The 12,812-nt window shown below is 52.6% G+C and overlaps 1 protein-coding gene across 2 annotated transcripts in view; it reads left to right on the top strand.

Moving 5' to 3' along the window:
* Positions 1-1,399: 1,399 nt before the first annotated feature.
* Positions 1,400-12,812, top strand: part of TRAM2 (translocation associated membrane protein 2) — an 83,615-nt gene continuing 72,202 nt past the window's right edge. The window contains exon 1 of one of the 2 annotated variants that reach the window (XM_047794768.1): positions 1,400-1,658. In XM_047794768.1, coding sequence (XP_047650724.1) covers positions 1,539-1,658 — 120 coding nt within the window. In that variant the 5' untranslated portion in view covers positions 1,400-1,538. The remainder of the gene's footprint in view (positions 1,659-12,812) is intronic. The other variant, XR_007136904.1, reaches the window with a different exon arrangement.

Raw genomic sequence — 12,812 nt, 5'->3', positions numbered from 1 at the left:
TATTAGGTTGAACCACATGAAATGCTGGTATTTCAGTTTTCACTTATAAACAAATCATTTTCATGGGGTTCAACCTAAGGGATGTGACTGCAGTTTGAAGATTTGAACACCTTTTTACAGATGGAAAATTGAGATGTTCCAGAGTTCTGGATCTTTCTGTTCTTCACACAACTAAGATCCATCTTTAAGAAAGGTCAGTCTTGATATTAAACTAGGCTTAGTGCAATAAAGACATGACTTCCACATTTCCTTAAGTCAGATAAAGGTATTAAAGTCTGAAACTGAAGTCAAGAATCTTAAGATGGAAAATTTATCTTGGAACTCCAGATAAGTCCAGACTCAATCACACTTCATACACTGTGCCATTTCTAAGAAATTGTATTTACTGAGAAGTGAAATAGCTGTGGACGTAATAAAAAAGAGACTAAAAATTAAATACTTTTTGCTCATTTTCTATTTGTGTACATCTGAAAAGTAATTAGTCGACTCCTTCATACTGGTAGGAATAAATCCAATATTTGCCAATATAAACAATGCAAAATACCTTTTGTTCTTTCCAGGAGTAATTTTAAAACTTAATATTAAACAGAAACTCAGCGAGAAAGTTTTCTTCTTCAGTGTTTATCCCTCCACTTCTTCAGATCAAATAATACCGAAGGCAGGCTTTGAGTAAAACGTGTAAAACTAATTTATAGTAGTACAAAGATCTCCAAAGTTAAGGGAGCAAAACTGCATCGATCTATCCACTCCCCCCACTGGTAAGAAAGCTCCCCGAAGGCAGGGTCTTTGTTAGCAGCATATTCCCAACAATCTGAGCCATGCCTAGCCAGCTCTAGCTCTCAAAAAATACTTAGTTAACAGTCCATTCATTATCATCCGTGCAGGGCGCTCTGGCCAGCGAGGAGGCCAGCCTGGAACTCCCCTCCCTGCCCCGAACTTGGCGCTGCTCTCAGCCCCCAGGGCCACAGCCCGTACCCCCCGGGGCATCCGGCCGTGCGGCCCACTCCGCCGCCCAGCCCGGGGCCTCGTCGCCCTGCCCTTCCCGCGGAGGAAGGAACGGGTTCCGAGGAGTGGGAAAACCGGACCCACTTCCTGTCCGGGCAGGGCCCGGCGTCCGCGCGCAAACACCGCCGACTCCCCTGGCTCGCCGGGCGGCCGAGCCGCAGCGGCGAGAACGCGGCGGGGCGCGGGCGCGGGGCCGGAGGAACTCGGCCGCGCGCGCCGCCCCCAGCCCCGCCCCCGCGCGTCCCCGGCGGCGAAAGGGTTAAGCGCGCAAGGGGGCGGGGCCGGAGCGAGTCCGGCGCGCAGGGTGCGGGCCGCAGGCTGCGAGGGGGCTGCGCTGGGGGCGGTTCCGGGCGGCGGGGGCAGGGGCGGGCGGAGGAAGGGGGCGGGCCCCAGAAGTTGTTGGGCTCCGGGCCGGCGGCGGGAGGGCGAGCGGGCGGCGGGCCGGCGGGCGGACCGGGCGGGGGCTGGAGAAGTTTGCGCTGCCGCTCGTGAGCGCCGGGTGCGGGCCCCGCCGGCCGTGCGCGCCCGCTGCCATGGCTTTCCGCCGGAGGACGAAAAGTTACCCGCTCTTCAGCCAGGAGTTCGTCATTCACAACCATGCGGACATCGGCTTCTGCTTGGTGCTCTGCGTCCTCATCGGGCTTATGTTCGAGGTGAGCGACCCCGGGGCGGAGAGCGCCCGTCTCGCGCGCCGCCCAGCGTCTCCCTGCGAGTACCCGGGGTCCGCGTCTGCGCCCGGGTTCCCAGACGCCTTGTCGGTTCCCCGCACCCCCGGCTTTGTGCACTGTGCGCCCCTCGGCCTCCTGGGCAGCCCAGACACCGCCGCCAGCTCCGCGCCGTGCCCGCCCGCCCTGCTGTGCTGCCCCCTTAGGCACCCACCGTGCCCTGCAGCGCTCTCTGCAGTCCCGAATCTTAAGCCTGGCCTAGAACCAACCGCAGCGCTGCCACCCTGGCCGGACCAACGGAGGTTCTGCTCTGGTGTCCGGGAGCCAAGCCGGGAGACTCCCAGCCCCGCAGTCATTGCACAACTCCCCCTCCCAAGCGGCGTCTGCCAGCTCCTCTAGGCTTTTACAGTGGGAGGGACCCCGGCCCTTTTCCACCTCCTACCTGATTTTCAGGGTCTTTTGCATCCTCAACTCTGGACGGTACTCAGGTACTCGGGGTGTTCACGTGTGGCTCTGGCTCTATCCCAGAGTGCCCTTCTGCGGTCCTCTTGCCACCCCTTCCTTTTTTTTTTTTCGTCCTTGCCCAAAAGGCCAGTTTTCAGTACCCTGTATCATCCCGTGGACTGTTCCGTTAGATCCATCTGTAATGGACCCAGAGCGTCTCCCCGTTACTGGAGCAAGGCGAGGGCCAGGGATTCCCTCTGCTTTTAGGGGAAAGATGATTCTCTCATAGCTCGGGGGGAGGCGGGGAGGGAGATAGGGCTCTGCTGGGGACGGCTGGGGCAGGCCTCCTAGAACAGGGAGTTTTAGAAAGCCCCAATGCGGTCAGAATCCAAAGCAGCTGATGAGGACTCCCTACTCCTGACCGCCAGAAAGATGTGGTATTTGGAAGTGGGGGTAACTGGTGAACACTGAGTATAGGGTTTGCGGTGGTCTGTCTTGTCTCAGGGGCCAGTTACCTGGGTGACACTCTGTCACTCCCACGTGGTCTCCCTTCTGCAGCACATTGTCCTCCATTCTGGGTAAAATTACTGATCTGGATTCTCAGGGAAGAGTTAGGAAGCTGTATCTATCTATAAATTGCTTTGGAGATGGTGGATTCCTGGCATGGCTAATTTCCTCTTCCATGTTCCTCTGTCTCTGGGTTCCCTATCTACTCTCTAAGGATGACAAGGGCCTTGCTTGACCAGTCAAACTGTCCTTAAGCTGGGGACATTCTGGTGGTGGCTGAGTCAGGGTTGGATGTGTGCATGTGTCCTTGGCTGGGCTTAAGGGTCTGTAGAAAGGAACCCAGAGCCTAGGATTGGGGTCTGCAGGCTGCTTTACTCCTTCCTCCCATGCCCACAGCTCTCGTGGTGTACCCAGGGCTTTGTCAAGCCAGGATCATCCCCCTGTCCCAGTCACTGATCTGTCACTAGTCTGATGAAATAAAAAACTGACTGCTGGAGTTCCTGTTGTGGCTCAGTAGTTAATGAATCCAACTGGGAACCATGAGGTTGCAGGTTCAATCCCTGGCCTCACTCAGTGGGTTAAGGATCTGGCATTGCGGTAAGCTCTGGTGTAGGGTACAGATGCAGCTCAGATCCTGAGTTGCTGTGGCTCTGGTGTAGGCCGGCAGCTACAGCTCCGGTTAGACCCCTAGCCTGAGAACCTCCATATGCCATGGGTGCGGCCCTAGAAAATACAAAAAACAAACAAACAAACAAAAAAAAACCCAACCGACTGCAGCCTGTTTTCCCATCTTTAAAAAGATTAGTAAAACCTCTCTCTTACAGGGTCCTTGTAAAGCTCAACTGAAATCACATGAGCAGCAAAAGCCATAACAGATTCTACCAATGGTAAAAGCTAGTGGTTTGCTCCTGAAACCTTGTTATTGTTTATCATAGTAGTAGCTTAGTGGGATAGCAGAGAATTTGTGTTGTGTACAGAGCCAATGCCCTCTGTGTCTCTTTGCTGTCCCCCATTCTAAGAGGGCTCCCAGTGCCTTGTCACAGTCTTGGAGGATGTGGTTGGAAAGACACACATGACAGCTGTGGCCCTCATAGCCACACACTCTGCAGCCAGCAAAAGCTCTTGCATAGCCTGGTGGGTCTCTCTGCTGTGTCTCTGGCAGTTATTAAGGACAGTGGCTCTACCTGCTTCATCTTTGCAAAAAAAAAAGAGCTACCTAGGGTTTGAGCTCGGTACTTCCTTCCCTCAGTGCTTCTGGTCTGGTGGAAGTCGTATTTTTTAAACCTGGCCATCTGTGGGAAGTGAGAAGGGCTGGGAGAAAGGCCCAGGGTGGAAAGAATGAAAAAACTGCTCTGTCCTCCTTCCTCCCCCCCCCCCCCTTGGGATTGGACTGGGGAGTGTGGGAAGGGCCCTGGCTGAAATGCCTGCGGGCTCCCCGTCCTACCACCCTCTCTCGGTATCCCAGTAGACACTCCATGGGTATCTGCACCTGCCAGACGGGTTGTCACCTCCAGAAAGTGCACTGGAGGTGCACTGTGGGCCGGTCTGGGGGGAGAAGGGCTGTGCCCCAACCTCCCTCATGAAGCATGGGTTCTGCTGTGCCGGGCACACAGGTCTTCATTTATCCGTACCTACCAACTGACTCTCCACAGAGACAGTTATTTGGGTGGTGGGGGGACAACTCAGATTTCTGGAACTCCCGCTCTCCCTGCCAAATGAGCAGGGAAACAGCACAGTTACTTCTGGGGACCTCAGAGAAACACATGTGGGCATCCTCATAGCAGTGGTGGACCAGCCTTACTAGATATCACTCAGGGCCATCTGGGTTCTTCCCTGGAAGGGTGGTGTGTCTGCGTGTGGAGGTAGGGATGTGTATGTTGGGGGCAGGCCAGCACTTAACCCAACTCTCTTTTTCTTAGAAGTGAGGACGGAAGGAGATGGAACAGCGAGGGGGGGACTGGGAGAGATTCAGACTCTCGGGTTTCTAACTTGGGCAGGGCTAGGATGCCTTCATTCAGAAGCTGAGTCAGGAAAACTCAATTACAATTCTTCCCACAAAGAGCAAGTCTCTGGCCACTCCTCCCGCTGGGGTCCCCTGTCGAGGGTATGGGGCGGGGGCTCTGCCAATGATCTGGCCTCTCTCCCCCTACCCCAGGCAGCCATGGCCCTTGCATCCTAACTGGTCTCCACCTCCTCCCTGCTTCGCCCCTTCCCCAACTCACTTAGCCCGGCTGCATTCAGAGGGGCTTGCGTTCCACCACAGACACCCCAGGACTTTAGTTCTGTCCCCTGGGAGATGGTGACTCCCAGTTCCTTCTCTTGGGATCACTGCCTTTAGAGAAGAGACATGAGAAGGTACCCCTCCCGCCTCATGGTCTGGTCCAGTTTTGAACCCTGCTGAGAGTCCTTCTCCCACTTCGGAGGCCAGGAGCAGATTCTTCCCCCCTGAGCCCAGGTTTTCTTTCTGTCCTGCAGGCTGTTTGGAATAGAGCTGCTCTGTGCAGCCGCAGCACTTGGCTCAAAAATGTCAGGAATGTGGAGCTTGATTTTACCCCCTCCTTCCCTTCCAGCGTTCTCTTTCTTGACTCCACCACTGGGGAGAGGTGGTGTAAGGGGGTCTGCACAGCACACTTGGGTCCTTTGGTCCTGTCTTTAGGTGGAGCCCGGTCCCCGCGTCCTCCAGGGTGTGGGCGGCCAGTCGGGTGTGTGTCAGATCCGAAAGCTGCCTTCCCTCCCCTTTCCCTTCCCTTTCCAGTGTCCTGTTCCTTTGGTGCCACGTTTCAAACTGAAACAGGCAGGGGAAGAGAGAGGAAAAAGCTCTCGTTAGCAAACAGAGAATGAAAATGGGGTGGGGGGGAGGGGGGGCACATCCAGCAGAGAGGAAGCCACTTGTCCGCTACCCCTCAGATGTCATTTTGAGACAGAAACTTTTTTTTTTCTTTTGGTTACAAAGCTCATTTGCAGGCGCCGCTGGCTCTGTAGCACAGAAATGATTCTGAAGTGCTAGGCCTGTCATTTGGAGGTTGGGTTCCTGTTGGGTCCATGATGACTTTAAGAATTTAGGACCCAGAGAACTTTGGGGGTAGTAGCTAGTTTTTGCTTTTTCGTCATTTGGGAGACCAATGTGGCATGGCCACCTTCTGTCTGGGAACTGCCTTCTTCCCTGTTGGCTGACACCATGGTGTACTTGTCAGGATGATGTGTTTGCAGCATATACAGGAGGAGCCTGTTGTGTCACAGCCCAGCAGGACATCCTCCTGGATGTACCCATGGGCATCACAACCTGAGGTGAGGCTGCTGGTCCCCACGCGTAGTAGCATCGGTGCTGTAAGACAGTTTTGCTTACATTGTGTTAACACAGAGCACAGGTGTATGTCCGTGGACATATGTCCTCTCTCTTTGACTAACTCCTAATGTGCTTTTGACAGCATTCCTCTACCAGCTTTTTTAGTTGCTGACTGTCTGCATCTTCCTCTCTAGCCTCTGACGTGGCCCACGTTCTAGAGAAATGAGTCAGGGGAAGCCGAGAAGGGCCACTTACTCTCTTGGGTGCCCTTGTTCTGTGGCTGGACTTCTACCCGCCTTTCAGGGATCTGAGCAATAGAGCAGAGGTCTGGGGCTCGTGTTCCTCCCGGTGCAGCCTCAGGCCAAATCCTGTCCCATGGGATGTAAGGGCACCTCAGTGATCCCTGTTGCTTCCCTTGGCAAAAATGTGACATTCAGAAAGGTGGCAGTTTTCAGGGGGTGAGTTTTTAACCCTCCCTGCAGGTTGAATACACAAAAGTCCCAAACCGGGTCGGGCCCACAGGCACTTAATTGATGGTCTCAGACGCCAAGCTGGTGGCCATCATTATTGGGGTCCCAGTTGGGTGTGTGCGCACACAGCTTCCGCCATCAGACCGGCTCAGATTTCATTTTCAATACGACCTGGTTTGCCATGAAACCTTTCCCCAAGTTTTTCCAGTGCCAGCCATCTGCTCCAAAAGGGGCGATCGCTCTGCTCTACTCTGGGAGCCTCTTTCCCTGCTCCACAGAGAACACATGTTGTCCCTCTGCTGTCTGTCTTTGAACGAGGGTAGGGGTGCTGGCAGGTCTCAGAGCTGCCACTGTCACCTGCTGGAGGACGCTGCCCCGCCAGCTAAGTTGATGCCACTTTTCTCTTGCTCCATCTGTGTGCGGCTGCACCCTCGGTTGCTGTTTTGCGGGTGGGGGGCACTATCTGGCCCAGTCACAGCAGAGTGCCTTAGTCCCGCCTGTTTGCAGAGTAGCATGTGTTGCTATGGAGAAAACTTCCCTCGGGCAGGCATGAGCTCCTTTTTGATCTGCTCAGTCGTGGACAGGGGCCCCAGAAATCACTCTGTGGCAGAGCTGGTGTCCCTCCCGTTCCCACCCTGATAGATGCCTAAGCTGGAGGGTTGATAAGAGCGGGTTAGAGTTCCCGAACTGCAGAAGTGATTTCTAATCAGCCAGAGCGCTATTAGCAGGCTTTGGTGGGAACCTTTACTGATACGATCTCTAAACCTTGTTATCCAGTGCTGTGTATCTGGTGTCCACTGGTACCTAATCGTTAAAGAAAAGGGGGCAAAAAAAAAAAAAAAAGGGAAAAGAAAACAATAAAACCACTGCCATGGCTCCTAAGACAGCGCTTCTCGTTTCATGAGCAGACCTTTATCTCGTCCAGTCTGTGGCTTTGCCTTGACCTACCTCCGCATCTCAAGTGTCCTGGGTAGAGGGAAACCAGCCCCACCTAGTCACAGCTGGTTAACCAGCTGTGTGGCTTAAAGAGCTTTGCAGGCAGGTCTCCTGGAGGAGCCCTGTCGTGGGGGTGGGGGTGGAGGTGCTGGGAGGCCTCTGGTGGGGATTGGGGAGTGCACAGGGTTAGGCAAGGCGCTGCTCTGTGGCCCTCCATCCGAGCCACGTTGCCTCGTGACGGCTTCTCTCCTGTCTGTCTCTAGAGGCTGGCAGCTCTTCGTATCTGTGAAATGCTTTACTAGCCTCACCCTGTAATCTGGATGGTTTATGGGGGTTGTCTTGCCCATCCAGAGCCTGGCTTCTAGAGGAGAGGCTTGGCCGAGGACCATCCGCTCCGAGTTAGAGTCGGAGCCAAAATAAGAAGTCAGCCACGCCTGGCTCACATTTAGAGCTCAGCCTGATGCTTCTGCGAATGGGGAATGTAGCCACAGGCCACTTTATTTTCCTTTGTCTGAGTGGAATCTGTTTATTATGTGGAAGTGATGCCTGTGGGTCATTGCTCCACTTGGAGGCTTTTCTGCCTGCAGCAGTGAAGTTTGCATCTCCCTGAAGGAGCCTCTGGAGGGTGACCTAAAGCTGTGCCTCCCAGGTGACTGGGGGGCGAGTGGGTGGAGGCTTTACCTCCTTTTAAAGTTGCTGCCTCTCCTCAGCCCGCATCTGAGTGAAAATAGCTGCCTCTGGCTGCTGTATTTTCATTGTCCTTATCATCAAGTTAATACTGTGGCCATAGCTCAAGGGCATGTCTTTTCTTCATATTTTACAAGTTTAAGGGCTAAAGGGAAACCTAAACATCTTCTACTGTTTATAGAAGAAGAAAATAAGACCCCAGAGACTGGGTGATTTGCCCAGCACAGTCGAGTGGATTTTAGGCCAACTTGGAGCTTGAACCCACATCCTCTTACTCAAGTCTAGTGCATTTTTTACACGTCTGCCCACTGGCATTCCACATGCTACCTTTGACTGCCACTGTGTGTGCAGAAGCCTCGAAATGGGTAGATGCTTCCCAGGTGTGCTGCGTTCACTTATTTAGCAGCTCTTTGTTGACTGAGCATCTGCTGGGCACCTGTATTGAGCTCTGGGCATACATATGAATAAGATGGGGTCTCTGTCTCCAAGGAAGTCTCAATGAGGTGGCTTAAAGCCGATAAACTATTCGTGGATAGAAGTAAGTTCTTGAAGCTGACGCAAGTAGCAGGTGCAACTTTCAGATGGTTGGGCCTCAGGCTCAAGGCCATTGCTATTGGTGAAAGGAGGGGTTTATGGAATAGAGATCTAACTCCCTGAGTGTGGTGGTCAACAGTCAGAGGACAGGTGTGGAGGTCACTCCTGGGCATCTTTTGTCACAGCTTTGCGGATGCATGAACCCACCAAAGGCAGTGGGCCCGTGTGAGTGCAGGTGTGATTTCTGGTACTAGGAGGCTTTCATTGACTGGAACCTTGGTTGAGGTTTGGAGAAGTTTCATACGGTTTCAAGATTTCAGCATCAAACCCCTGAGGTAATCTGGGATGTGCCTTTTGAGAGTTGCACCTGGGGTGAGAAGGACATCATCCGTGGAGCCTCAGTTGTCCTGCTTCTGCCAAGGGCTTCTTAATAAAGCTCCTGAGTTAGGTAAGGGCAGAATAGCATTTGTTTAATCCATTTGTTCCTTCATCTTTATCATAAAAGTGTAGCTACTCTCTGTTTTCACGGAGAATTTTCAAGAGAGACTTTTTCATGTTTGCCACCACAATGAAGACTTTTGTGGCTCTGGGGCAGGAGAAGATGTGCCTGCCTGAGGACCAAGGGTGGGGTTGTAATATCTACCCACGTGCACTTCTACCGACCTCCGCCCCCTTGCCTTGAGGAAAGCCCAGGACCTCGCTGGTCAGTTAGCAAGTATTTCCGGTCTGGCCTGTGGACCGCTGCATGCTGGCATCTGGAAAGATGGCCTTGAGAGTCAGTGAGGACGTCGCGTTGGGGTGAGAGGTGCCGGGGTGGATTATCAGCTCCTTTCCCGAAGGTTAAGGGCAGTCCGGGGGCTCCTGACCTGGGTGGGTGGGGGGGGGTGGGCATAATAATCCCTGGAGCCTTGCGGGATGTCCAAGGCCCCTTCACAATGCCTGGTTTCCTGCCGAGAAGGGTCCCTGGGAACTTGGGGCGAGACTGGGCTTTTCAGACCCAACACTTCAGGAGTTTAGAGTCTGGTTTGCCATCTGATTTTGTGCTGGGTCAACTTTTGACCTCCATGGGCAAGGAATAACTTGTTTGTATGGATTTTGGATTTTGTGCCTGCTGTTTGGAAGAGGGAGGTGGAGGTGGAAAGGAATGGGGGAAGAATTGCTGGGGGTTTTTTGTTCGTTGTTTGTTTAATTGCAGTCTCTGGTTTGGTGTGAGTGTGAACAAGTGCTTCTCTCCAGAGCCCTTAAGGCAGGGCCTGGGTGGGGAGCTGTATGGTGGAGCGTGAGGACTGGGCCGGGGACTCTGCCCCTAAGTAGCTGGGTGGTTCCTTCTCCAGTCCGGGCCCCCTGCCTTTCTGGGGGTGGGGGTCATCGTCCAGTGGCTCAGTCCTGCCCTCCCACCATGCTTGTGCAGCATGGGTCTGGGAAATGTGGGTAACAGAAAGGAGGCACCTTCTTCCCCACCGGCCACATAGATTTGGGATTAATGAGAATAAAATTGTCCTCTGCTAGAGTAGTGCTCGCAACTTCTGATCTTGGTTTCATTTATCATTTGTGTTGAAATCTAGCCTGAATTTGGGTTTGAGCTTCGTGGAACCAGTGGTGGAGGAGAGGGAGACGCATGTGTTAGGAATCGCCTGGGATGGGCTTGGTTTGTCCAGTCAGAGGCCCTGACCCCGAGGCTGACCGGAGACCTGGAAGAGCAAGAAGTCACTGTCTCAGGCAGGATGGCCAGTGTCTGCTCATCACATCAGTGATGTCTGCTCATCACATCAGTGTCAGGGTGGGCTTGAGCATACATTCACATTCAGTGATAAGCTCACCTGTGGCCTGTGTTTTCAGCTCAGTAGGGTGACCCTGGAGTCTGAAAATGCCCCAACCCCACACCCCACAGCAGTGTTCTTAAGGCGTTGTCCGGCCAGCTAATACGCTCCCACTCCATGTGGAAATCCTCATCAGCATCTCTGACCACTGGCTTGCTTTCTGCCTTGGAATTATGAGAAATGAACTAAAACCTGCACAGGGTTGGAGAGGATGCTGTGAGAAGATGCATCAGCTTGAGTGACATCCTTCTAAAGCCATCGTTTTGGGTAGGAATTATCCATTATGGGTAATGTTTGAAATGTCACAGTTTTGGACTCACCAAACTTAGGTCTCACCTGTGCCAGCCGATAGGCAGCAGCAAGCCACACTTGGCTATTTATTTATTTATTTTGGTTTGTTTTTCTTTTTAGCGCTGCACCCGCGGCATATGGAGGTTCCCAGGCCAGGGGTTGAATCAGAGCTGCAGCCGCTGGCCTACACCACAGCCACAGCAATGCGGGATCTAAGCCATGTCTACGACCTACATACACCACAGCTCATGGCAATGCTGGATTCTTTTTTTTTTTTTGTCTTTTTGCCATTTCTTGGGCCGCTCCTGCAGCATATGGAGGTTCCCAGACTAGGGGTCGAATCAGAGCTGTAGCCACCAGCCATACCAGAGCCACAGCAACGCGGGATCCGAGCTGTGTCTGCAACCTACACCACAGCTCACGGCAATGCTGGATCCTTAACCCATTGAGCAAGGCCAGAGATTGAACCCACAACCTCATGGTTCCTAGTCGGATTCATTAACCACTGAGCCACAACGGGAGCTCCGGCAATGCTGGATTCTTAACCCACTGAGTGAGGCCAGGAATTGAGCCCTGAACCCTGTGGTTCCTAGTTGGATTCATTAACCACTGTGCCACGACAGGAACTCCCTACTAGTTGGGTTCTTAACCTGCTGAGCCATAACAGGAACTCCCACACTTGACAATTTATTTATTTTTGTTGATTGATCGATTGACTGATGTTTTGCTTTTTAGGGTTGCACCCTCAGCGTATGGAAGTTCCCAGGCTAGGGGTCCAATCAGAGCTAAGCTGCCGGCCTACACCACAGCCACACCACCATGGGATCCAAGCCACATCTGCAACCTACACCGTAGCCCACAGCAACACCAAATCCCCCAACTCACTGAGCAAGGCCAGGGATTGAACCTGCATCCTCAAGGATACCAGTCGGATTCGTTTCTGCTGAGCCACAACGGGAACTCCCACTCTTGACAATTTAAATGTAAGTTCATTAAGGTGAAATGAAAGGAAAGATTCTATTCCTCAGTTACACTGGCCACATTTCAAGTATTCAGCAGTGCAGAGATGGAACATTCTGATCATCGCAGAAAATTCTGTTGGACAGCGCTGGCCTCCACGTAGCTTTCCGAGAACTTGGTTTTTGTGGTCTTTGTTTGGGTAGTAATAAGTAAGAAGGGATCCTGTGGTGTGGTTCTTTCAGGAGCCCTTAGAGGCACAGATTGTAGGGCTGAGGTCGTGGGCCTGGAGCCACACTGCCTAGGTCTGAACTCTGGTTTCCATGCCCCAGCAGTGTCATCTTGGTAGAGCATTTAATTTCTCCATGCCCCAGTCTCCTCATCAGTAAAATGGGGATAATAATACATCCTAGAGTCGTTGGGAGGATTAGAAACATCCGTACAAAAATCCATCAAAAATGTTAATACAGGAGTTCCCATTGGGGCTCAGCAGAAACAAATCCAACTAGTATCCATGAGGATGGGTGTTGCATCCCTGGCCTCACTCAGTGGGTCGGGGATCATCATTTCTGTGAGCTGCAGTGTAAATCACAGATGCGGCTCGGATTCTGCATGGCTGTGGAGCCTGGCAGCTATAGCTGCTGTTCCACTCCTAGCCCGGGAACTTCCATATGCCTGGCTCTAAGACGCAAAAAAAAAAAAAAAAAAGAAGCCAAAAAAAAAGAAAGAAAAGAAATGTTAATACACATACAACTCTTAGAAGTGGGTTTGGTACAGGGTGAGACCCCAGCACATGTTCCCCATTGTTCGTATCACCCTTGAGAGGCATTGGGGTGATGCCTCACCTGTGTGGGGGTGCCCCAGGTATTTGGAACACAGCTGGGAACAGGATACATTGAGAGGTCCCAAGGCAGCCCTGTGCCCTGTCCTGTGGCCTCCACAGTGGGCTCGTCACTCAGGCTCTTGTTCACAGCCATCTCCACTGACTTTCTGTGCCGTTCCCAGAAGCTTGTTTATCTGATCCATGACTACAGAACGGACAAATTCAAAATGGGAGCAGTGGCTGCAGTAGGTAGGCAGGTGGTGGCTGACAGCTGGGAGGGCTGTCCATTATTAAATACTTAAAAGTCATAAGAAATGGACACAAAAAAGTAAGTACCTGGTATCATTTAGCATGTGAACAAACAGCCTCAGTGGATTTGGAGGTTCC

Source organism: Phacochoerus africanus, chromosome 9, assembly GCF_016906955.1.
Source record: "Phacochoerus africanus isolate WHEZ1 chromosome 9, ROS_Pafr_v1, whole genome shotgun sequence".
Taxonomy (NCBI): domain Eukaryota; kingdom Metazoa; phylum Chordata; class Mammalia; order Artiodactyla; family Suidae; genus Phacochoerus; species Phacochoerus africanus.
Note: the sequence above shows the minus strand (reverse complement) of the source record. Positions and strands in the feature narration are given on the sequence as shown.